Source organism: Poecilia reticulata, chromosome 2 (genome assembly GCF_904066995.2).
Source record: "Poecilia reticulata chromosome 2, P_reticulata-male-v2, whole genome shotgun sequence".
NCBI lineage: Eukaryota > Metazoa > Chordata > Actinopteri > Cyprinodontiformes > Poeciliidae > Poecilia > Poecilia reticulata.
In genome coordinates, this window is record NC_088831.1 from 40557386 (window position 1) to 40584517 (window position 27132).

General features: G+C 38.9%; 1 protein-coding gene across 1 annotated transcript; it reads right to left on the bottom strand.

Annotated features, from left to right (window-relative positions):
* Positions 1-22124: 22124 nt before the first annotated feature.
* On the bottom strand, positions 22125-24064 carry LOC103461774 (heat shock 70 kDa protein 12A-like). The gene is made up of 3 exons (XM_081613780.1): positions 23866-24064; positions 23613-23784; positions 22125-23281 (listed from the first exon to the last, which is right to left on the bottom strand). Exons 1-3 carry the CDS (start codon positions 24043-24045, stop codon positions 22254-22256), a joined length of 1380 nt encoding a protein of 459 aa, XP_081469906.1. The 5' UTR covers positions 24046-24064; the 3' UTR covers positions 22125-22253.
* Positions 24065-27132: the final 3068 nt, after the last annotated feature.

A 27132-nucleotide genomic window follows, 5' to 3' on the forward strand; every position in this document is an offset into this window, starting at 1 on the left:
ATGTAAACATCTAAAATACAGATTTACTTAAACATTCACTCCTTTACATCCACCTGCTCTTACATGGGTAATTGCATTAATTTTATGGATCTGCTGAGTCTACCAGGCCCGGACTATGATAAAATAAAAATAGCCAGAGGTGGAGCTGTGAGGAACTCCTGGATCTGCAGATCAGATCAGATAAAGACCACCAGCAGCAGCAGCAGCAGCTGCTCATGTTCAGAGCAGCTCCTCAGATCTTCGACAGCAGATAATCTTCTGACAGAAGGTTTGGGGTGAGTGAAAGCGATGATCAGAAAGTTTGAGCATCCGGACGAGGATCTCCGAGTGTCACTGCTCAATCTTCAAGCAGGGAGATTAAAAAGGGAATTGCATCTTAATCCGAAATAATCCAAACAGCACGGACCCTCCGAGTTGTTCCAAGTTTGTTCAGAGGTCCGACGGCCGCGTCCATCAACGGCAGGATTACGGTTAAAATTAGCACGAGAACTGGGTGGTTAATTTGTGTTGAAGCTGCGAGAAGATGATTAATCTGTCAGGAAGCTGCAGGAGATCAAATTGTGATTAAAGTCGGAAACAACAAGAGTGTTTCTGGGACTTCTGGTGAGAGGTCAAAGATTTTACAGAGCTCTGCTCTAAATCCAGCTCAAATACATTTAAACGATAAACACAGTTAGAGAGTAAATGGTTTTTAAATAAAAGATCTAACACTCCTTATTTATCCTATGCCTTACCTGGATAAATAAAGGATTTGTAGGAACGCTAAAAACTAATAAGCTATATTAAGAGTGCGGGACATGTCTATTTCCTGGAGTAAATGTTTTCTGGGGACCTACAGAGAGAAGGAACATTGAGTCTGTTTTTAACCCACAGAAATGTTTCTGTGGCAGTTTAACATGAAGCTGACAGGCTTCATAATCAGTTAATTGTGAAATTAAAACATCCTGATGTGTTTATGCCCTGGACGAGAGTTGGGATAAATATTGAGAAAAAAAAAAAAAACTTTGTTCAGATTGTTTCATCGTTTATCTGATGAAGCTCAACTTGCCTGCAGAAACTGAAACGCTTTGTAATTAAAGAAAAACATGTTCGCCTGGGTGTTAATGAGTGTTGTTGGGGCCCTTAGGGGCCCCTCAGGAACCCGATGTCCCTGTGCTTCTGCTCTGTCGCCTTTGCAGTTTCTCTGATTGTCAGAATAGTAAAGATCTCAGTTGCATCTGCAGAAGTTTCTGTAAACTTCAGTGTTTCTGAAGCTGCTTCTCTCCGTCATTCTGTGGGTTTTTTCTGTCAGTGTTTATTGTGCATCACAAAATTATCCGACCTGCTGGTCAGCTTTACACATCTCAACCTTTCTTCTTTGTGTAATAACTTCTATTCTATCTCTCAGTTTTATTTCTGACAGGATTTCTCCCATCTTCTGATCTACTTTGACAAGCTTCCAGTCACACATTGTGTTTAGTTACTTTCTTTTCATTGACCTTACAGAAACTGTTGCCTTTGGCTTGTAAATCTGCTGACAGTCTCTGACAGACCAGTATCCATTTGTCAGAGAGGCGATTACATTGCATGAAGCGATAACACCAAGAAGGCCTGCTTGCAAAGTATTTTCCATTTATCTCCTTGGCAACTACCAAAGCATGGAGATGTAACGGCACCATTGACCCTGCTGGACGTTCTTCAAGAATCCATGTGTAGATTAGCTTTTTTTCACAGCTGCAGATGGTAACCTTTTATCCTTAAAGCTCATGAAGAGGAAGAAAAGCATAGAAGTTGCAAAACTAGCCATGCTACTGAAAAAAAGTGTGGCTTATAGTCTGAAAAATACAGTAATCATCTCCTTGTCTCGCCTGTCAGTTTTGATGGACCGTCATATTTTTGTACAGTTAGTTGTGTCACATATTTTCCATCTTCAGATGATTGATCAGCGCTCCATCAGATGTTCAAACCTTTGTTTTTATCTCTGCTTCAAACTTCTCCACAACTTTCTCCATCTCGTCTGCTGTTCCTCTGCCTTCTGAAGCTGTTTGTTCATTAATGTTTTCTACCAAACCTTCAGAGAACAGCTGGATTCCTGCAGAGATTCTGTTTACTGATTTCTGACGCCTCCGCTGCGTGAACTAATCCCAGTGAAACACCTAGAGATCAGCAGGGACGCATGGAAACGTTGGATCCTGTTTGCTGTCTTCTCTGTCGTTCCTCTGTTTTTGTAGCTGCTTCTCCGTCTCGCTCGTCCCTGAACCCTTTGAGGTGCGTCCCGTTGGACCGGCTCCGACCCGTCTCTGTTTCAGGCTCTCCGTTGCTCGCGGTGACGTCAGACCTGATCAGGTGTCATCGTCACCGCAGCAGAGGTGGCTGATGGGAAGGAGAGGAGGATGGCAGTATTTATGCAGCTGCTGTCCTTCATCCTCCTCCTCTACCTCGCCCTGAAACGCAGCGACTTCCTGTCGCTCAGATATCGACACCTGAGGGCCTCGGGGGCCCCGGGGGCCCCGGGCCCCTCCTAGCCATGGGCACCAACACAAACAGAGGCAGAAACAGGAGCCGCCGCTGACCTCGGATCAGACTCTCAGGTTGGGGATGAGCTGATGGGAAAATATTCCAGTGGAAATAAAGACGGGATAACAGAGGATCACAGGATCCGTGTTGTTCTGGAAACTCCATCAGCTGCAGGCGAGTCGAAATGATTCAGATTTAAACCTTCATCTTATTTAAAGTTAGAGTTCATTCTGATCATTTGAAGCTGAAATCTTTGCTAGTTTAGACACAAATTGATTCCTCTGAGGCTTGTTCCTCTCTGCTTGTGGGATCTGCTCGGGTTGTTGTCTCAGACTCAACTTTAGACCAAATTCAACTCTGGCTTTAAAAACAAAAAGACCTGCCCAAGGCTCTGGTTCTTCTCAAAAGGATTATGAAAACAACTTTAATGATGCAGAAATGATTAAAAAAAAGAAGCAGAAGTTTGATTTGAGCTGCTGAATTTTTCGTGCTGGTTTGAAGTGTCCAGCCCGAAGCCGCTGAGGCTCCGTCACTAACTGCTGTTTGGATCTGCGACAAACAATCTGCAGACAACAGAAAACAACAACGACGGAACAGCAGCCAGATGATGAAACCACAGCAGAGGTCAGACATTAATGAGAACCACAGTAGACAACATGGAATTGGGAGCTGCGTTTCCATTGACAATAGAAATGCACAAACTGGAACTACGAAAATAAATTTGATCAATGCCAATTTTGGGGGGGGGAAAGGGCAGATTTTTGAATAAACGTTTTTGCGGTTGGATGAGGTGTTTTTTTTGGATGCATCAAAATCAGTATATTTTGCTAAAATGCAATGGAAACATTTTTTTTAGCATCACACCAGTCACATGATCAACAACCAGATGTTACTACTGGCAGAAACATGAAGGAGACAACAGGAAGTAGTTTTTTAATGGCTTATTGTGTGAACAAACTTATTCATGTTTGATTTTAATTGTGTTTCTTATTGAATTGAAACATCGCAACTGTGAGACCAGATATTGGGATTAAAAGATGCTTTAGTTTAGTCACTGAAGACAGATGATTCTCCTTAGCCATCATCATCAGGGAAAAACATATTTATTAGTCCTGGAAGAAAACAGACCGCAGATCAGAACTGATCCAGATGAGCTTAAGATGTTTTGTGTGGAGGTTCTGTTGAGATTTGATGTTTCCTTCTTGAATCTGGACTAAAACTGAACCAAAAATAAAAAAAACTTCAAAGATAGACCTGAGAAAAGATGATGTGCTGCTAAAGCGTAAAGGAAAAGTGGAAAGAGATTATTCAGGGATTTAAAATCTATTAACAGATTTCTGTGTTAAAGTATCATGACTAACCTAGAACAACAATAAAAGCATTTCCAGAATGTCCAGAGTTTTGTTGAGTCAGAGTTCTGATCCAGTCCGGTTTGTTCTGAGCTGCAGGGTGGAGGTGATCTGGATCTGTTCGTCCCCCGACCAGCTGCTGCTGCTGCTCTTAATGATGCAGCTGATGCTGCTGATGCTGCTGATGCTGACCTCTGGGCCGCCGGGATCTGAACCTCATCAACATGTGGGCACCTTTCGTGCCGTCCAGATGAGCCGGAGTTAATCTGCGGGTTTTAGCGGTCTGATCTTGGCTCGGCGGCAGAGGAAAGGTATTTTGAGCTTCACTCTTCAAAGCTGCTTACGGGCTGAAGTGACTTTAATTTGGTTCTTGAGACAAACAGAGAGAGAAGGACGGTGGTGGATTAACGCCCAGATTACGAACCAACTCTCCATCTCTGGGTTTACTTCAGGAAACATGTTTGTTTTTCATAAAATCAGGTTATTACCACCATGATCACAGCTGGATTCAGGTGAAACCAGGAACACAAACCTGATCCAGTTCTAGAGAGTTAGTCTGTTTTTCAGCAGATCTCAGTGGTTCTATGCAGCAGTGGAAGGATTAATAGAATTTATTGGGATTAATTAATTATTTTAAAAAATTATACAGACTCAAAGGAAGCCATTTGCTGGTTGAACGACATACTAAAAACAATAATTAAGCAAAAACTTTATGATGTAAAGCACTTTGAACTGCCGCGTTGCTGAAATGTTCTATGCAACTACACTTGATTGATTGATTGATTGATTGATTGATTGATTGATTGATTGATTGATTGATTGATTGATTGATTGATTGATTGATTGATTGATTGATTGATTGATTGATTGAAAACTACATTTAAGATTAAAGAAAACCTTTGTCTGTAAATGTTTTCTACCCGTGCCAGAAGAATTTTGTTAGCTGAAAATGCATTTTGTTGCAAACTTTCCAGCATTCATTAAAGGTGTTACTGAAATGTAGGCATTAAAACATTTATTTTCTTAATCAAAAAGGGATTGAATTATTTGTTTATTTAAATCTTTAAATGTATGAAAAGTCAGAAGTGGTTAAATGAAAGATCTACAGAATGTGTCAATTTTTTGTATAATTAATCAATCAGAATTACTAAAATAATCGTCACAGCGACGACGGATGCGACCTTCTTGTTTTCTGAATTGTTTTCTGCGTGCCGCCGTCAGATAATGATCCATTGTGTGTGAACATTCCTCCACTAAGCCCAGATCTGATGAAACTGTTTTCCTGCCCTTTCTCAAGTGTTTGTTCCTGTAAATCAGTCAGAGCAGCAGCGCTGCAGCTCCCCATTGTCACTGTAAGAACTGTAGTTCATGTTTAATTTAGCAGCCGTTTAAAGCCAAGTGTCGGCAGCAGCTCTGCTCTTTAATTATTCAGGACTTCAGTGGAGGAAAAAAAGACCCTCAGCTGCTGCCGTATTAGAGAATCTCTTTCTGTTTCACTGTGTAAGCGAGCGGCGCCTCTGACTGACGGCTCCTTCTCTTCACTGGAAGTCGGTCCAACAGCGAGAGCAGAAAGAGGAGGAAGCTGCTCAGAAAACATCTGCAAACATCTCTGGTCACTCAAACAAGCGTCACTAGACGACATATTTTAATCTACTGACTGTGACTGTAAAAACTGTACCAATAAATCCTCTAACAAATATAAAAAAAAAATGTATTTATCATTGGTATCACTTTTAATATATTGTTAGTAAGCATAAAATAATTGCTCACATAATATAGTTCTATATTTTAAATGTTTCCCCATCACAAATACAACTAGGAATAGAAATGTCCCTTTATTTCATATCAGAGTATTTAGTTATATGTCTTCAGTTTTTCAGCGAGGAAAAATGTTTTCAAAAGCCTTTTTTTCTGTTTAAGATGTAGAATATATATAAAAAACTGAGTTCTGGTTTGATGTGTTCTGATTAATAAATTAGTAAAAAAAATAAATATACAAAGCAGATAATATTTCAAAGTCAGCTTCAGTCCAACTAAATATCAGTAAACTAAAATGTGTTTCAACTTTTATATACTAAAAGTTAATTATTTTAGGAAAACAACGCTCACTTTTGGCCACTTCTCAGATTTTTCTTCTTGTTTTTCTGTAGAGATCATGAATAAAATAAACATTTTAAAACCAAAGAGACGTTTAGCATTTAAGATAACAGTGTTTTATTACTTTATTCTGAATTTGTGAGAGATGTTGCAGAGTGTTGGTTCCTCCATCCACTGGTCCTGGTTCTGGTTCTGGTTCTGCTCCTGTTGGCCTGCAGAGAGCAGATCCTGACCTTTGCATCCCTGATTGTGATTTAACAGTAATGATGTTGTCAGAGTGTCTGTGGTGCCTCTGAAATGCTCTTTTCCTGATTTGTTGTTTGCATGTTTTCTGTCTTCACCTTTGTCCCTGCTCAGATCCCCTCCTTCAGATGGCTGCAGGAGCTTATCTTCGCTTTTCATTCGCGGCTGACCGAAGCAGCGGAGCTTCCTAATCTTTAAAACCTCCTGAAGCTGGAAGTGTTTCCTGTTGTCGGGACGATTAAGAGGAGGCTCGCCTTCATCACTGCCGTGTTCTGGTCAGAAAAGTTTAATCATCCTGCTGCAGGAAGCTGCTGCTTTCTTTAAGATTTAAGAGGATTTAGAGATGATTGTGAAGTGAACATCACAGACGTTAAACTCCTGGTTCTGGGTCAGACCCGGGACCTACAAGGTGGGATGTTCCAGCTGGGGTTCATCCACAGCCCTGCATGCAGATGCTCCACCTGAAGGGCGTCCATTTTAATATTAAAGTTAAAATTTTCTGCTTTGTCAGAAAAAAAAAAAACACACTGGAGGTTTTAATTAACTTGACATCAGGTCAATATTTACTGTAGTTTACATGCAGATCAAATTCATATGCATTTATATAGAAATATATAGTCAGATCACTCCCAACAAAATCCTAAAGTCAAAGTGAAATAAATATGTAAAAATCAAGTGAAGGTAAAAAGTGTCCAACAGGAGTGAAAGGGTCTGTTTTGAGGCCATTTTTTACATTTAACAGTAAAGTTATTTAAGTTTTATGCTATAATCTATACTTTACTATAACAAGAAAACACGTTTAAAAAAACATTTAATGCATCTGGAGAGAATAACTTGTTTCCATCCCGACCGAAACCAATAATTATGTGGTTGTTGCTGCTCAACATACCCAATAAGCACATAGCAGCTGCTGTATAAACTCTTTTAGACGCACTGCTGCATATAGTTAGACCACAGTTCCTTCTTATTGTTAAAGGTCAAGGGTTTTCCCGCGGAGACACCAAAAAAAAAAACCCACTTAAAAAAAGAGGAAGATATGTAGAAGCTATTTCAGTGAAAAGTATAGCTCAGGTGTTTTTCTATGAGTTTATATAGGATTCCTCCTCCTCCTGATGTGTTTCTGCTCCTCTGTGTTAAACTGAAAGTTTCTGTTGGTTGACTGAGCTTTATGCTTTCCTCCTGTAAGAAGAAAATCGGTGCTTCAAGCTGCTACAATTAAAAAAATATATTATTTTTTATAAACATTTTGTTCTATAGCTTGTGATGATTTATGTAAACAGTTTCTCACACAGTAAATATGGATCAAAACATAAAAGAAAATAAATTCTTACATTTGATTTTTGGTAATAAAACCACATCTGGATCTTTGTCTTGTAAAAATATTAATGGTGACCTGAAGAAACAAGCAGATCAAATGGAAAACAGAGGAACAAATATAATCTAATTCAGGATTTATTTTAAAGTTTTAGAACAGATCAAATTGTTTCTAGTTTTCAACATCTTTTTAGACTCTTTAGGTGATCTGAATGTGATCATTAACGTTAAATTTCATACACAAATTTATGCCTGAGATATTTTTGCTAAATTTTCAATGCTGTAGGAAATGGAGGCACTCAATGGTTTGGATAAACTATTGACTGTAGAAGCTTTGTGGTCTATGAGAATAATGCAGAACGAAGCAGTTCTTTTTTTCAACGAGTCAGAGTGATGCAGCTTTAGCTTAGCTGCTGCAGACTGTGAGTTATTTGCCTTTCTCTGTATTTCTTTGTCCTCCACCAGCAGCAGTTAGAAAAAGTAACTGAGTGCAACTTGAAATGCACTAAAGCACAAGTAGACTTTTTTAGAAATTGTACATATATTTTAGTCTGTTACTTTCCAACTTCAGGATTTAATGTGATTAAATTAAAAGATAGGAATCCCTATTTATCAAAGTATGCAAGAAATCAGCAGGGCCTGAAAACAGAAACACATTCAGAAGCTGACAGTGAAGTCATTTTTATGTAGGCGGGTTATTTTTATCCTGGAAAATTAAAGTATTCACCAGTTTCATCAACAACTTCATTATTGCGCACAGTATTTTATGAACACACGATGACATCTTCTGATACTTCCTCTATTGCAAACCAAGAGTTTCAGATCTTCTGATCAGTCATAACTTTGGCACCATAGAGTCAGAGTATTTACGTCTTTCTGTTGTCTGGGTGAATAAATACAGAGAAAATAAAAGCTTCAGGTTGTCATAACCCTCTGAAATGCAGATCCAAGCTCAACACATTGACTAGATCTGTGAAACTCAATGAAGGCAGATGATAGAGAGCCAACAGGAGGGTGTGAAGAAAGGGAAACAAATTAGTACCACATATTAGTTAATTTTATCAATCAATATCTGCTCTCGCAGAATAATTGTCCTGTTTCTTTTTTTTAATTAGCTTCAGTTGATACTAATTCTTTCTCTGTGTCTGAGCTAAGTGAAAGTGAGGTGTTGGCCTGCAGTCGCAATGTGATCAATATTCATCAATATTCTTACTAGTTTGGTTTGACCGTATTTGGAATAACGTCTGTAGTGCAGTTGAACTTTTACAAGTAAAACACAGACAGTGAGATTTGTGCAACTACAACATCACTTCCTGACAGAAAGTTACAGTTGGTTGGAGACATTTTAGTGTTAATGGACATGTTCATCACTGCTGTCAGATTACATTCACCTGAATTTATTCTCTTAAAATCTTGAGCTTGTAAATTCAAATTTGAGCTTTTAAATGCATCGCTGGTCAAACACCTGAATCAAATTAATAGCTCATCATTCCATCTCTGTGGAACTAGAAGATGTGCTCAGCAGGTATTAGATCAGTTGTGCTGCAGCAGGACGCGCATAAAATCATCTGGATGGCGGCTGGAGACGCTTCCTGTAACATTACATTATGTTGGATTTTTGAGTTTGGTTTTACAGGCGTAATATCATCACTTTTTATCTGATTTCCTCACGCTTTCCCTTTCATATATACTTTTTGTTTTGCATATTGTTTGTTTGTGGACAGTCTTAGCAAACTAAATAGTAAAATAGAAAAATAGATTGTTTATGACCTGCAGTATAAAGAGAAGGGTTTGAATCTAACATAAGGTGAATTTGTTCGTGTTTCCCTGAATGAAAGCTGTAAACACCATTCATCTGATTCTGTTTGTTGGGATCAGAGTAAACTCTTTAAAGTTGTCTTCATCTTCAAAGCTCTGACAGAAAGATTTCTGATCAGCGCCGGGCAGAGAAAACACAACTTCAGTTCTGCTGTTCTGGTTCTGATTTCATCTCAAATGGCCTATTTAAAGGCTTTAGCTGCTCTCTGTGAGACATCTTCTGATGAAGACCTGAACTCAGGTTCTGCTTCAGTTCTCCCAGCTCTCCTTCGTAAGAAACAACAGATAAATGAAGCCAGCGCCTCTCCCAGCCAATCAGAGGCGCGCAGCGCCGCGGCCTCTCCTCGCAGGGGGAACTAATTTATTGAGCTGACGGATGGAGGAAAATACACCATTAAAGGGCATATTTAAGCACATTTGAAATCCTTAGAAGAAGGTAACGGTATTTGAATTTGCCCCGGCTTGAAGGAGAGTCTTTAATGTTGTGTCCACGGGACAAACGCACATCAAAGGCAGAGGACGATCCTGACGCTCCGAATGAAATAGTGCCGGATTAAAGGAGGGCCAGGTGGCCCCCAGACTGTCCTGTCTGGCAGCGCTGCCGGGCACGGCGCCTCACTCGGCGCTCCAACTGCTGCCTTGCGCTTCGCTATCGTTCCCCGAATGCAAATTAAATCCAGGCTGCTTTGAATTCCTGCAGGAGGAGGATTCTCTCCCCTTCCTCCCTCTCTTATCAGCCCTGCACTAAGGGGAGCATGGGGGCGGAGGGGGTATTTATATGAAGAGGTGCTGTTCTCGCTGTTATTTCTACCCCCTATGCACCAAACCACCCTCCCCTCTGCTGCACAAACAAGAGGAGGCCATGTTTGATGTTCCACAGGAGGAGCTGACCTCAGATCAGAGGACAGAAACCTGCAAGACACAGCTCTGGGCTTAGCATCACCTGGTGGTCAGGAGAGCGGGAATCAGAGAGCGACACCTGCTGATGGGGGAGTCAGGAGAAGCTCAGTGAGAGAAACCTGCAAGACCTGGACCTGGGTTTACGTTACCGTGGTGATGAAAGCATCAGATCCAGCAGCAGGTGGAGATCAGGGGAGACACCTGAGGGGAAACTCAGGTCTAACAGAGGCTCAACGCTCTGATGTGAAGCATTCAAAGAGAAAAGGCTCAAAGCTGTGGAGAAAACTCACACTGGTAACAAAGTCTAATTTAGAAAAATCAAATATTTCTGGGTTTCATTTTATTTTATTTTTCCAGGATTTTTGTTGTTGTTTTTAATCATAAGGTGGAACTTTAACACCTTTTAACTCAGACATGATTCCTTCAGTGGACACATCTGAGCTCCAGCTCTGAGTCTTTTATTCTTCCACCTCAGATCTGTCACAGTGAAGTTAGCATCAGTTCATGCTGCTGCCTTCACCTCCCGTCAGGAGCTGAGTGACTGAAAGAACAAGATCAGAAGAAAAAATGGCTGCAAGGAGCGTCTTCTGGACGAGGACTGGACTGTCCAGACGTTCTGACATCTGTAGAGATGATGTATTCATCAGTATGTTAAAGATACTGATCACATTAATCTGATCACATCACATTAATTTTCCTCCTTCAGCTGGTGAAACAAATAATAAAACTTTGACTAAAAAAGCTCTACATTAAAAATCTTGTTGGAAACATTTATTGATTTGATTTTGAATTAATCGGTTTGTCAGTCAGTCTGTGGTTCCTCAGGTTTGGTCTGGACTGATCTCAGATCAGCTCTGTCTCTGTTCTCAGGCGGCTGAATCAATAAACTTCGAATGGGAAACAAAAAGACGAACCGAAGGAGAACACCCAACAGTTTACACACAGACAGACGGAGAGATAAAATAATCCGACCTGCAGGAGCGGATTAAACCCAGGAGATAAAATCAGGATTAAACCTCGGAATAATCCTGCTGTGTGCCGCTGCCGTGTTGTTGGAGTGTTGGAACGGTGAGCAGCTGCTGGAGGCGTGACGTCGGGATGCTGACGCTCCAGTCGGCTCCTGGTGTCGGATCGCAGCAGGTCTGATCAGCAGCATGCTGCAGGATGAGGCCGATCACATCTGGAAACTCACAGGATGACGCAGAGTCAGATGGAGGTCTTTACTTTAGGGAGGTCAGAGGTGATTCCTCAGGTTGATGTTCTCTCCTCAGAGATCAACCAGCAGTTCAGTTCATTGAGCTGAGTGAAACTGGTTCTCACCTCCTTCTTCAAATTAAACAAACTTGGTGTCTAATGTTTGTGCATCAAAAAGTTTTGTTTGTGCCACTATCATTTTAAAGATATTAACAAATTATTCCAGAGGTCATCAAGGTCAAACAGCCAGTCTACATTTATTAAACATGGTGTCAATCAAATCAAATGTGCTGCAGGTTTAGTTTGTGCTGCAACATTAATAAAATCACACAAAACTAATATAAATTAATAATTCTGTTTGTGCAGCTAAAATGTTTGCTGCACAGTTGAGTGATACTTTTTTTATTTTGTAAATGTGGGGTGAACTGGTTGACCTTTGATGACCTCAGGAAACATTTATTATCATCTTGAAAATGGCAGCTGCTCACATCAAGCTTTTTGACGCACAAACATTAGAAACCAACTTCGTTACATTTGAAGAAAGCGATGGGATCAAGTTCCTTTTACGTCATCTTTGACATAAATATAATTTTTATAACCTCTGAAGGTAACATAGTTACTGTAAAATGGCACCAAGTGCCTCGATAAAACCACGTCCTCATTACTGTCAGCAGAGCTCTGGTCTGGTCTGCTGGGTCGTTTCTGTCACTTTGTTTCCCTGAAGGATTCAGATTCTGTTTCCTCTCCAGGTGAGTCTGACGCTCCAGCTCCTCTCTGTGGTCTCAGGTCGATGTGTGGCCCCGTCGTCTCCTCCAGGTAAATATTAGCTCAGTAATTACCCTCTGCTAACAGAACTAATTACCTTCCAGCTGTTGTTTCCTGAGCCGGCCCCGGCGGAGCAGCAGGTTCTGGATCAGAGCCAGAAACAGAGGAGCTCCGGTTGGTTCTGGTGGATCAGAGCCAGAGGTGAACTCTGTAATCCTGTTAGCACTCAGAGGCCCTTCAGCCCTCTGAGGGACCCACCGGCTCAGGCTGAAGTCACACCGGTGGAGCCCAGTCGGTTCTCCTCTCCCTCTCTGTGTTGAAGAGTTTAATCATCAGAGCAGCTCCTGTTCAGCTGCAGGTTAGCAGAGATGCCGTCTTTAATGCGATAATGAACATCTACATGTGGGTCAGAACCGCCTGCAGCGCTGCAGGTGATCACATCCACTTCATCTGATCACTTTAGATAATTACAAAGCAGATAATTGGAGCGGCCTGCTGCACATCAGGCATGAGGAGGAGGAGGAGCGCTCTTCCTCCTGAGGGAGGTTAATGTAGCTCTAATAAAACCTGCAGGATGATGAATCTCTCAGGTTCTCTGAGGTCTTTACTGACATTTTTCCAGTTTTTTTTCAAACACACGACTTTCATCGACTGTTTATCTGTTGAACAGAGTTCCTCACATCGTCTGGCCTCCAGTTTCCTCATAAGAGAAAAACAACAGATTCTGTATTCAGACTGGACAGTTGTTGGTTTCATCTATTATTCATGTGGTCAGTGTCAGAGGGAGGGTTTGCTCTCCTGGTCTCTGTGGTCAGAACCTTTCGGACTCAATCTGAGATCCTCACAGCAGCACAGATTTTCCTCTCTGATCAACTTTAAAACAGGAGAACTTTAACTACCCCTTTATTTCTGTTTTTCAATCTTATCTTGGATAAAATCTGATTCAAGTAAAACTCCTAATTTTCCTAAGCTAATTAGAAATATAATTTTTCCACATCTCAAAAACCAAATTTCACAGAAACGACTTATTTTGGTGATAAGAGAAAGACATACAGTAGTTCCTGCAGCTCCCATAGCTGGAGTTACCTGGTAAGGCAGGAGGGTGAGAGAACTGGAACATGAAAGCTATAAACACTCAGCCATTACTTTAATGGAAACGTCTGTGTCAGATGGAAGAAACAAAATGAAAGAAATAAAGATGAACAGATTCTAATCATCTTTTACATCAGGTCCAAGTTTGCAGGTCAAACTTGGACTCTTAAAGATTCTTCTGTCTTTAATTTACATCTGGTCGACCCTTTAGGATGAAAACATCCTGGAATATCTGTCTGATGGAGCAGAGCCCTGATAAAGACATCCAGGAAATCAGTTGACCTTTTGATTCACACCTAGATCACATCATCCTGAAGACATCATTTAAATCAGCTTCAAAGTGCTGATTGTAATTTAAGCAGAACAAGTGATTAGATTTAAGCAACGTTTCTAAAACTGGCTCAGGTTGCCATGAAGATCAGCTGATTGGTTCATGTGATCAGGCAACATGATCATGAAAAGAGGAAGGAAAATTTGGGGAAAGTTGTTAAATCCCAGATTTGATCCTTTAGATCTTTACCAGACTGTCTTTGTATGAGGTTTCCATCCTGGATTCAAACTTCACAGTGTTCCTTAGATCAGTGGTATTAGATCTGTTTAGATTCAAACCCTGAGATGGAAACAGGAACATGTTGGCATCTGAGCTCAGTGTGAAGTTCAAGGTGAGTCAAAAGCTTCCTGTTCGACTCTTTGACGCTCCTCCGTCTCTGTTTGGGTTTCTGAGTTTCCATCACCTCGACCATCAGCGACGGTGTTGCTGTTTGTTTGTTTGTGTTTGTTGTGAATGCAGCTCGGTGTTCAGGGATTTCTAATGGCCTGTTGTCATCACAGAGCATAAATCACCGCTGTCAGCAGCGACATGACTAATGTTGGCCGCTCCACCGAGGACCCGACACGTTTCCTGAAACCATCCCAAAGCTCGGCCGGTTTTAGGCCCTGATTGGTCCGTAATGATCCTGGTCTCACTCCAGGTTCACACCCGGGGTTTTTCACAGATTTACAGAAAGATGTTTTCCTCTGAGAGATGCTCACACCCTCATTAATCTCACTGATCTGCTGTAATTAAGCTGTCAACATGTGGACCAAGGTCTTCTTACTGTTCAGCTGAAACTTTCTGCTGATGGAGATCCAATACCTCAACTAGATCCATCAACTTATCTTATAATTTTGTCCTTTTGCAAATCATAATAGATATTCAATCTCTGGTGTCCAAAAATGCGGCCTGGGAGCTATTTGTGGCCCTTGGTCATTTTACTGTGGCAAATATGTGCTGTACAAATTTACTACAGCTCAGGTGGTTGACCCACATGGAGACTTTTTTATTGTAATCAGGGTAAATTTATTGCCAACATAATTTTCTTAGAATGTTGAGTGCAACACAAAGGATGCATCTTTTTACAACAAAGCTTTCTATAAGTAGAAGCACTTCTGTGCAGAGACTTTAACTGAAAAGCTGATACTGCTGCATCCAAATTAGCTCTTAATGTGTTAAAGTTGACTACATTTAGCAAGTACTTTGAAAGAAAGTGGCCTAAATCATCTTCTATGAAATGAAAATAAATTTGTTCAATTGAGCTCTAAAGAATCAGAAACACAGATGTATTTCTTTTAATACAGTTAAAGTGTAAAAATCCATTTAAAGCTTTGGATCTTTGATAAATAACATCCATCCATCCATTTTCTAATACCCTTGTCCCTCAGTGGGGTCAGGGGGGTTGCTGGTGCCCATCTCCAGCTAATGTTCTGGGGGAGGGGCAGGGTCACCCTGGACAGGTTGCCAATGTGTCGCAGGGCAACACAGAGACACACAACCATGCACACACACACTCACACCTCGGGGCAATTTGGAGAGGCCAATTAACCTGACAGTCATGTTTTTGGGACTGTGGGAGGAAACCAGAGTACGTGGAGAAAACCCACGCATGCACAGGGAGAACATGCAAACTCCATGCAGAAAGACCGGGAATCAAACCCAGAACCTTCTTGCTGCAAGACAACAGCTCTACCAACTGTGCCACTGTGCAGCCCTAACATATTTATTTAGGGCATTTATTTTAAATTCTAGAAAACAAACTATTTGCTTGATTTTTTTTTTTCTTAACCCACTTGATAAAAAGTTTGGACACCCCTGCTCCATCATTTCCATATGCTGTTCACAATAATCAGTGTAGATTTTGGCAGGATAAAGTTTTGTCGCAGTAGGTTCCTCTGCAGATGGAGATAAAAATGTCCATCAGAAGCCGTTCTATAAACTGTTCCTGCGATGTGGACAGAAAATAGGAAGAAGAACCGTTTTCTGTTTCTGAAGCTGATAAAACTCAATAAAATGTTCCTGCATTCTGAAAGCAGTTTGATTAACTATTTCCCTGCAGAAGCATCCCAGAATCTCCTGTGATGATTAAAAATGCATCTGAGCAGTGATCTGCATCTCCATGTTTGATTTTTTTTCCATCACATCTTGAACTCTGACCCATAAATAACGTAGGATTTAAGTTTTATGATCAATGAGAACAAAATAATCAGTTTATGAAGTTGTCAGTTATGATTCATCAGGATGTGTTACTGCCCCCTGGTGTTGCTTTGCCTTTACTGCATCATGATATTAAGTTTGCTATGATATCATCTCTGATCTATAATGTTCTCCCTAACATTACATTATTTTCAGCCACTTTCTTTTGGGTGAGGAAGGTGCTCCTCACCTCCTGCCTTCAGTTCTTCTGTCTGTTCCTGCTGCTGCAAATAAACTTCCTCCCAACCTTCACAGTGTCTGCATTTGTAATTGACTTCTGCACCAGAGTCTGGTACAACTAACGTTACAATAAGATCTCTGACCTGCATGACCTTCATGTTCCTGTTGTTTCTTTCAGTCTTTTCTTCAGATCCTCCTGGTTCCTCTCACTCTGGACCCGACCTCGTTCTGTTCCATCCCTCCAGCAGAAGGTTCTGATCCACCGGGACAGGAACTCAACACAACCAGAACCGCTTCTTCCCCAAAGCAGTAAGTTCTGCTGAACAGTAACCCAGCTCCTCCCCCATCATTTTTGTTTTCATCTCTTTTTGAACTTCTCAATATATCCTGAATCAATTTTATAAATCTTATAATAAGACGTTGTTGTGTTGACTAAATTTTTGTTGCTTTTTCACCTGACATCACTACAACATTCCCAGTGCTCTACTTTTTTATTGCACCTGGCAATAAAGTTGTTTTTGATTCTTGAAAAAACGTTTAATCGGCTTAGATTTCCCTTCTGCTTCTCTTATCTCTACAGTTTTCACACCATCTGTCATACGACCCAAACACCAATACTTTAACTGATCTTTGATCATTTCTACAGTAGAAGGCTGATTCAGCAGATCTCTGCTCTCCCTGAAACATTTCTGCCTGTTTCTCTGAACAACAGAATCCTGACCATCTGTGTGCTGCTGGAGGGGCTCAGAGCAGCTACAATATGTTCATCACCACCGGCTGAATGAATGAATGAATCATGTTCTGTGTGGCAGATTACATGTTTCTCTGCAGAGATTTGGACCGGTCCAACGTATGCAACTTCTGCCTGATAGAAAACATAACTGACTGAAAGCGCTGCTGTCAGGAACATTTATCTGAGCAGGAAAATCCTCCACTCACACCAGTCTATCATCATGTTAATCATGTTGTGTTCAGGATGTTTTATTTGTTCAAACACTTTTCCTCTGACACGAGCAGGTCGTCGTGCACGGCGAGCTGCAGGCGCTGCAGGTACCACATGATCCAACCGACTGCCAAACGCCAGCAGGGAGCAGATGGAGCGTTGAGGAGGGCGGTGGGCCCCAACCCTCTGATACTGGAGGTAAGTCCCTGATGACCACTGGAGGCCTTGTTAATGAGTGTCCAGTTTCCTGTTGACAGATTCACCCATATGGGGAAGAGTTTGTCTGTAATACCAAGAGAAACAATCATCTAAAAGTTCCTATTAAACTGGAATCAGAGTGAAATGTTGAATGAAGCTGAGTGCTGTTGGTGACGTAAAGGAGGAAGATTCAGAATAACCTGAGATGGAACCAAGACTTCCTGTGAAAACACAAAATTTCAGAAAACAAGAAGTAAAACCTGCTGAAACTGGACATTTCTGTTTACACTGACTGGAAACAAACTTTAAATAAGATTTAAAAAATAAACTGGGGAGCAGGAGAGTTATTAAAAAACTTCAGTCATTACTTAAAGGGATTTATTTAAAGTCTGCAAAATAACTAAACATTGAAACTGATCTCTAAAATAGATACATTGATCTCCATCCAGAGATAGAAACTGTTTTATTGTTTTATTGACCAGCCCTCTGATCAGGAGGTGTAATTCTCCCAGTAGAACAAGTAGGAGGAGGTAGAGAGCCTAAATTATTTCAGAGATTGTCTGTCTCATATTATACTGTCAGGACATGGTGACAGTTTTAACAAATATGTAAAAAAAAAAACATATTTCTTTTATAAAAGTTACATACTGCAGCTTTAATGTTCTGAAACTTTCTCACCTTGTACTTGTTTTAGCAGCACAGTTACCTGCATGTGAAGCCATTTAATGCAATGTGATGATGACTCTACATGTTGACTAGGATGTAACCATTGCTAACACAAAAACACAGTATTTCCTGTCACAGTCATTCTTTTTTCATTATAATCAGTATCAAGATTGATCAATTATTTCAGTTGAACTCATTTACTGCCTCACCAGAACTGATATGAATAATGAAATTAACTCAGTCTGTAAAAAACATATTTAAGGTTATGAATACATGTGATCTAGATTTGATAGTAAATGGTGAAACAGGTTTTATGTGAAATTTTATCAAAACCTTCAATGTGTTGCATCTTAAATCTCTGTTTCATCAGGAAACAGATTGAAATAATCAGAATCAACAGGTTAATCTCTGGGTCAGAGGTCACATGACCGGCCTGTCGAACACTCGGGTCCTGAGCAGCTGTGGTTTACACACAGCAACATCTGTTCTCAGATTAAAGGACACTTAGTGGGAAATTTGTCCGTCTGAATTAAAAGTGGACTTCAGAAGGATTAGAGCTGAGCTGCAGGTTGATTATCCTGATGTCCAGGAAATAAAACCTTCATCACAGGCTGGAAGCAGCTTCTGTAGCTGCTGTTTGAAGACGGACAGGCTGAGAGAAAACAGAACATGTGAAAATATGTTAGATATAAAAAATAAAAACAATACTGAAGATGATCTTTAAGATGTTTTGGTGCCATCAGTTTGGTGGCTGAGCTGAAAATGGAGCAGAGCTGATGGATGGATGGATGGATGGATGGATGGATGGATGGATGGATGGATGGATGGATGGATGGATGGATGGATGGATGGATGGATGGATGGATGGATGGATGGATGGATGGATGGATGGATGGATGGATGGATGGATGGATGGATGGATGGATGGATGGATGACAGAAAGTTGGAGAGACTGCTGATCAGGTCTCTGAGGATGAAGGGTTATCAAAATGTCCTGCTATCCCACCGTGGACAGCAGAGTGGACCAGTTGTGGTGCTGAGGTCACTTCCTGTGGGAGCTGCAGACTGCTGATCTGAGGACAGCTGATCAATCTGCAGGACAGCTGACAGCCGGCCTGACTCAGAGATTATAACCCTCCATGGGAGGCTGAGATGTTTTCCATAGGAAAAAAGAAAGGTCAGGATTCAGCAGGATGGGAGGAGTGAAGGATGAAGAGGAGAGATCTCAACACCAAGTGGGTCAGGCTAAAAGGAGATCAGGTGATCTCTGATGATCTGGAAAAGAAAACAAAAACCTGACAGTTGCTGAAGAAACTTGCAGAACTCAACATCCTAAAAAATACAAGAAATGTCTTTATTTCTTCTCCATAAAAAGTTTGTAACAGACTCTGACTCTGATGGATGGTTTTTCTTTTATTACTTGATAGCAAAGAAGCTCAAGCACAGAAATATTTAATGGTGATTGTCTGTGAAGATCAATTTTCAGGTATTGTCTAGAGATTCACTGATCCAATATTAATATCTGTATCATTCCTGATATTGAAAAAATTGTAGATTGGGTATCAGTGACAATATGCCAGATGATTTATTCAAAGAATCACTTTGCTAGACCAGATGCATTTATAGAAAGATTAAATTGTAACAGATGGTGATAAGCAAATTGATTACACTGGACTTAATTTAGAACAAATAGCTACTACAACTCATTACGGTTTGTAATTGTCTCTGCTAGCTGGTGCTAATGTATTGACAGAATCATACCTGCCAAGCTTGTTGGTAACAACCCAGAAACAGCAGAAACAGCTGAGTCTGACCCAAACCAGGTTGTCTTGAATTTTTCACTCACAGTTAAAATGTTCATGTTGACTCCTGCTGCTCCTAAACCAGAAACTCATCAGTTTCCAGAAGAAAGAAAAAATCCTCCGACCATCTCTGTAGTGATAATTTGGACTCTGACTCTCAGGGAGCTTTCATTAAGTCCTCCATTAGAAACTATGAAAGCTCATTTCAGAAACCAGTCCTCTGCCTTTCCCTCCTCCTTTTTCATCAGCAGAAACAGTTTCTGCCAGTGGGATCAGGATTGTTCACAACCAGACAAAAACTATTTAAATGTTATCTTTTGTTATATTTATTCAGTTTAAACAATCAGAACCTTTCAGAAGATCTCCATGATAAAAGCAAGAAATGAACACAATACATTTCTTTCTTAATTACATAATTATTCTAAAATTACGTTTATATAGTCTTTGGTCCTATTATTTGCCAGAAACATTTAATCATGTACTTTCCAGGTTATACTTTTATGCCACAGTTGATTATTGTTTATTAGATTTCCTAATCAACAGATTCATGATTCATTCACATTTCAGATTACACTTTTCTCTTCCATAGGATTCTGCTGTTCCTTCTGGAGGCTTTATGTTAAAATTCACTGTCTTCAGTCAGGTTTCATTGAAAAATCTGTAAAGATTATTTTAGATTTACTTCAGATTTCATTCAAGTTTCTTTCAGATTCTGTGTATTTTATTCATAAAATGTGCCATATTTATATAAGAGATCTGCCTTATTTAATCCAGGCATAAGTCAAGTTTTATTTAAAGGTCATTCAGGCTTATTTCAGGCTATAGTTCTGTTTATCCCAGATTTCAGTGACATTAATTCTGATTACAATATGTATCTATTAAACCTGATCAAGACTGTGATTCAGGTATTTCATCTTCAGACAGAAAACACCTGAAAGAGGAAAAACATCAAGTTGATGATGGAGCTGGTAAAATAAAATCCCAAACACGTTAAAGACGTTTCACACTGTGACATCGGCGTTTTAACGCTGCTGTTCTGCCATCTGCTGGACATTAGTAGTTACTGCAGTTCATGTTTCAGAAATGACCAAGTTTCTGAAACATTTGTATTTGAACTGAACAACATAACGTTTGCCTATCAGTATTTTTGTCATCCCGTAGAGGGAATTGGAGAGTCACAAGATGACTGACTTACTAATGTTTCTGGTACTTAAATTTTAAAATTGCTGTTATTCTGATGTACAGAGTAGCAGGAGATGTTGCTTCTTCAATCAAAACAGGAAAAGCCATCAGCCTTAACAATCCAGAATAACAATCCAATACTACTAGTGTTCTTTTACTAACAACCTAGTCTTATACAGTCGGTTAAAGTTGATGTGTTCTGTGTTGTGTTCAGATCAAGAAGGGAGTCAGTCCACTGGAGTCGCTGGTTGATCTTTAATGCAGGTTGCTGGCAGAGGCCTGCACAAATAGAAATACAAAAAGCCCTTTAACATGCAGCTCTTCCATGCACCGGAGTCGGAATTCCCCTCTTCTCAGGCAGCCTAGCGCCAACTCAGGGTATCGTGGTATTGTTCCTAGAAATAAATTCACAATAATACAAAAAATTATAAAAATAAAGGAAACTCTGAAATAATTGCATTACAAAGATGTTTTGTGTACTTAATACAACCAGCTTTAACATTGTAGAATAAAAGAACCAAATACACATACCTGCACAAATAGAAATACAAAAAGCCCTTTAACGTTCAATTTTGAAACAACATATTTTTCCCTTAAAATGATACATTCTCTCAGTTTAAACTTTTGATCTGTGATTTGTGTTCTATTGTGAATAAAATATTAGATGTTGGCACCTCCACATTATTGCAGTCAGTTTCTATTCACAATTTGTTTAGTGTCCCAACTTTTTTGGAATCCGGTTTGTAGATATAAGACTAATACATCAGAATATCTTAGTAAACACAGTGATTTTTAGCCACTCTGCTTAGATGTACATCTGCACAATATTAATACAGAATTAAATTAATTTGCAAGTTAGTGTAAAAAGTATAAATAACCTTATTCATGGAAGACATAATAAAGATGTTATGTCTTAGAAAAAGTAGAATAGTCATCAGGGAAACCAAAAGTTTTACTTTGAATTAATTTGGACATATTGTATATGAGATGCTAAAATCAAGTGTGAATATTCCCTTTTGGCATAACAACTTGCAAAGTGTTTACAACATAATGTACTTATAGAAAAGGCCTTTTGGGTTAATTTTGTTGTAAATATTATCACTGAGTTTGATACAATGCTGCAACTAGAAAAATCACTAATAGAATCTGAACTCCTGACTAATTGAAAAGAATAACAATAATTACAAATATTAATATGAAAATGCTCTCCGCTTTTTTCTGTTGACAAATATTGAATCAGTTAGTCAAATATCATCAATAGCACTATAATTTCTCCAAAAGATCATTATCAATATCTGTTATCGCAGTGTTTCACTAACAAATGCATCTAACACGTTCAAATCATAAAGACACAGCTCCATATATTATTTTACATGTGATACGGCTAACTGTACATTTACTTCCTTTTCAACTCTGACATTAGTTTTAGAAAGCACAGGAAGTCACATTAAGATTACAGTTTATAAATTCCTTCTGCTGAATTCATGTTTGTGTTTTCAAACATTTCATTTGCACTCAAAGTCAAACTTGGTGGATGACTTGGACTCTGAAGTTAAGTCTTTAGCTTTTATTTTCATCTCCCTGCAGTCAAACGTGATCATTAGCTTAACCTCCCGACTGCGTCTATATTCAGTGTTTGGTGAATTTAGACATAAACAACCTATTTGTTCTACTCCCTCCTCAGTCACATATTTTGGGATTTTCTTTAGTGTGCGATAAAAATAGAAGTTCATCATGGTCTGATCTGCTTCTATTGGATAAAAGGTGAACTCCATGGTTTTATTCAGACCAATATTTTCACCAACTTCAACTAGTTTTATAAAAAGACCTCCACACCATTCACCATCTTTGTTGGTGAATTTCCTTTCTTTGATGTGCTTTAATTCATCAAACCTGTCAGAGACACCGATTCCATAAGTGAAAGCACTTTTCTGAAACTGTAACAATGTCTGGAGTTTTCCTAGTTCTACAGCTCCCTTCAGTACTGAGTCTCTAGGTCTAAATGGACACAAAACTTTACAATAATCTATAAACTCATCAGTAATATGTCTCCTTAAAACTTGACACGCAGCGTATTCCCCCGTTAAAAAAATGCAGCCAATGTTGAAACCTTTGTTGATGATTTCTCTTACATTATGAGTGATTCCCTGCAGGCTTTGAGCAAAAAACGACCTCAGTTTATGTTTAGATATTCTGATTAATCCAAAATCCCAGGATGCTCCTTCTACTCCTTCAAAGAACTTTTCTATGTCTTGGTGTTTATAAGCTAGTGATGACAGATTAAATGGACAGCAGACCTCAATATTTTCATCCACTTCTTTGGAACAGGAAAAGTCATACATCATCCTCTGAAGCTCACTGGGATAGTTCATTTCATATTCATCCCAGACTCCCTCTGTGAAAATTTCCCTGAGGAATTCTTTAATTTTTCTGTCCACACTTTTTCCTCCCAGATCATTCACAGAGGATCTATGGAGCTCCTTCAACATTTTTCCTTTCAGGACTTCATAAACAGCAATGTCAATATTTTCATCTGTAACAACAGAGAAAGTGATCAACACAAAATCAACATTCTCAGTTAAGACAGAAAAAACACATCATTCCAGGTATAAGAGATGTTCAGTGATCTGCAGTTGACATGAAGAGATGGTAACTGATCTGTTCACCAGTGCATCCATATTTTGGAGCAACTATAGGCAGATATTTAACTATTGTCATTAATAAGGGCTGGATTAAGTTTAGGCCTCCATCTCTGGAGGGTTTTTGTTTTAACAAATCAATTAATTTAAATCAAATCAAAATATTTTGTGTGTAAAAAAAAAAAAAGGAAATGTTTTTTTATTTTATTTCAGAAAGCAAACTACCTTCAGCAATAATAACAATGTGTTGGTCTTCTGGAGAGCGGAGATTATGCAGATTTATTCTGGTTTCTGTGATGAAACCCTCAGCTGGAAGCTTCATACACCAGGCTAAAGCTGCTTCTGATTCCTGAGCAATGACCAGGTTATCTTCATTTAAAACTGTTACAATACCTGCCTGAGAGAGAGAAAAAATGTCTCTAAAAAGAATGTAAGTATATCTATTTATTGTCACTTCAGCTTGTTAACATGATATTACCTGAGTTGCAGCTTCTCTCATAAAGGGTTTAGCTGAAGGATCACAGGAGTCAGGAACAGTCAGAACCCAGGTGAAGTCAGAGGCTGTGAACTCCATTCCTCCAGTGTTTTCATTGATGGTTTTCAGAGCGTCATCTTTCAAGAATCTTAAAGCTTCTGTAAAAACCTTCAGAGCTTTCATTTCCTTTCCATTGACTGATTTAATAACCAGATTCTTGGTTAAATTCTGTAAGTACATTGAAAAAGTTAAGTAATTATTCATTTCATAGTAAAGATTTAATTCTGTAATAAAATAAATCATCCTCACGTTTCTATAGAGGAACTTGAAGCAGTCAAAAAAGAACATGTTTCTTGCTTCTTGACCCTTTATTGACAAATAACTTTGTTTAGCTTCATAACCAAAGCTGATAAATTGTTCATGTTCATCAAACAGGATGCAGGTAGGAGTTGTTGGAGTTTCCAGTCCAACTTCTTGACCCCACGACCTTAAAAGTGGGGCAATTTCCTCTTCACTTCTAGTTAAATTGAAGGCATATATAGTGTGTGTTGTGCCAATCTTTATGGCTATAATAAAGCTCATTGTGGAAGCAGATCCTTCAAGACAAGATGAAGATAAAAATGAATAGTTAATATGAAGCCTTCACATATTTACTGTCTGATAGCTCTATTGTTGCTCTGGGTGTTATATTAATTGCATATCTAGTAGAACCAGCAGAATCAAACTGCATAGCTACGATGAATTTGCTTCTCATTGGAACATCTCCAGCAGGTTGTGGTTAGAAAACAGACTGAAGAACAAAAGGCAAACTATATGTACTAAGTAGGTTTTTAAGTAAACATTTACCAGTATCTAACCAAACCTTTTCATTCTACTGTTTCATTTCTACCTCATTTCCACCTGTTGTAAATGTCAAACTGAAGTTATATCAACTGTTAGTCTATAGCTAGGGTTACCTACTCTGATAATATTAAAAATTGAACTGTAAATCTCACAGCTACTTTGTTATCTAAAGGCGGTGAGGCTGAGAAAAAAACTACTAAAACTTGTTTGTCCAGTTTTGGATAAAAGTTATTGTCTGACAAAGCACAACCTATCAGAGGCAGTAACACAAGAATCATCAATAAAGAAAACTGAAACTTAGTCTTGTTGCAACTTGTCTCCACTTACACTAATATCTGAATTCATACAAACCTTATACATCTGCAAAATAACTTAACTTTTCCTGTTGAACAGTTTTGTTTTAGCAAATTAATTATATTCATGTTTATGTTTTTATAAAAAAAATAAGACAGTTTTTTTAATTACATTTTTCTGATACAGCCCAGACTGATGGAAGTTAAACTTTATATTTTATCCTTACTTATTTATTCTGTAAAAAAAATAAAACTAAAAGTTGACACTGTTGACAAAACATTTTAAATAAAACTTTTGTAATTTGCCAAAAGCTGCCACTTTTTTAAAGGTTTTCCTACTGCTCAGAAAAACTTCTTTAACGTTTACATCTTTAGAGCATGAAAGAGAGAGAGAAATAGTTACTGTCATTAGCATGACTATAATACAATGCAGTAAAAGCCGTATCAGAGCAACATGTGAAGACAAGTTAAGACTGTTAAATAAATGAAAACAAAACACTTACGATTTGCAGAGTAATCTAGAAACCACCAAACAACAGGAAGCACAGGAAGGTTCCAACAGGGCAGGTAATAAACTGCACTCAATCCAGCCTCCACTGCGGAAATAACAGCCAAACCAGCCCTCCCTCGATTTGGGCGTGACATGCATGGACCATATTTTAAGCTGCTTGCTAGAAACTATCGAAGTAAAAGTCTTTCAGTTCAGCATTTACATCTGTCCTGCTTCAAAAGTGATTTAGTCTGAACAGCAGTGTTCAGGCTGTTAATCTATAATAATATCCCAGATAGCACAGAATGATTGAAACAACATTGAATCAATGTCAACCAGAAACATTGAATCAACGTTGAACGCTGACATTGAAACAACATTGAAAGTGGTCGGTGACTTGAATGTTGAATCAACGTTAGGGTTTCAACCATAACTGACATATCAATGTTGATTCAACCATCATTTGTATGTCAATTTACATGCATATTTGTGTTGATATTGCATTGAATCAGTTAGGAATCAACATTGATTTAACCTTCATCTGAATGTGGTTCTGCACACATATCTGTTTATTTTACATTAATTCAATGTTGATTCAACACTCATTTGACTGTGGATCTGCATGCATATTTGTGTTGATTCTACATTGAATCAATTAGGAATCAACGTTGATTCAACCTTCATCTGAACGTAGATCTGCACACATTTCTGTTGATTCTACATTGAATTAGTCAGGACTCAATGTTAATTCAACCATCAATTGTATGTCAATTTACATGCATATTTCTGTTGATTCTACATTGAATCAGTTAGGAATCAACATTGATTCAACCTTCATCTGAATGTGGATCTACATGCAGATTTGGGTTGATTTCATATTGAATGAAAGCTAAGGATTTATGTACATCTTAGGTCTGATAGGTCTACATAACATACCTCTAAAAGTTTCTTCACTGGTGTTAAACACTATATTATTGGCAGATTATGGGTAAACTGTGTACAAAGGTTTAAAATGACAACATAGGTTTGATATAACATTTTAAGAAAAGAGGGACAGATCTTTAAACATATTTGACTCCTTTATGACTGTCAGAATAACAGTCTATTGTCCACAGAAGAACAGAGTCCATGAGGTTAAGCTTTGTACTGCATGAACCAGGGAAACAGTACAAGTTGTGGTAACCCCAGTTAGACTCTGGTTGGCATCACTTTGATTCCTTGTGATGTCTTCCTCTCATTCTGGCGTGTAATGAAGCCACTTCTTGACAGTTTTACTGCAGTACTCAAGAGTCAGCTTTGGGTCAAACTGCAGAGCAACGGCTGAAAAACACAAAAATAAAAGTGAGGAAGGTGCCTGTTAGAAATATGATAAACATTTGAAAAGTTCTCAAAGTCATTGAAATATTAAACAGTGTACTGGTTACAGGTCTGAGAACAAATACAAGCCATATAGTTCCCCATGTACACTCACTGTTAATTTAATTTTTAATCTTATTCTTTCATTAATATTTATCTTAATGTTTACGTAAACAACTACATTTACCTATGAAGCTGCAGTACAGTGTAAGATTTATGATGCTGCACTCATGTTAAAATGAGGGAATCAATATTTAAAATAAAGGCTGTTTATCAGAAAACCTAAAG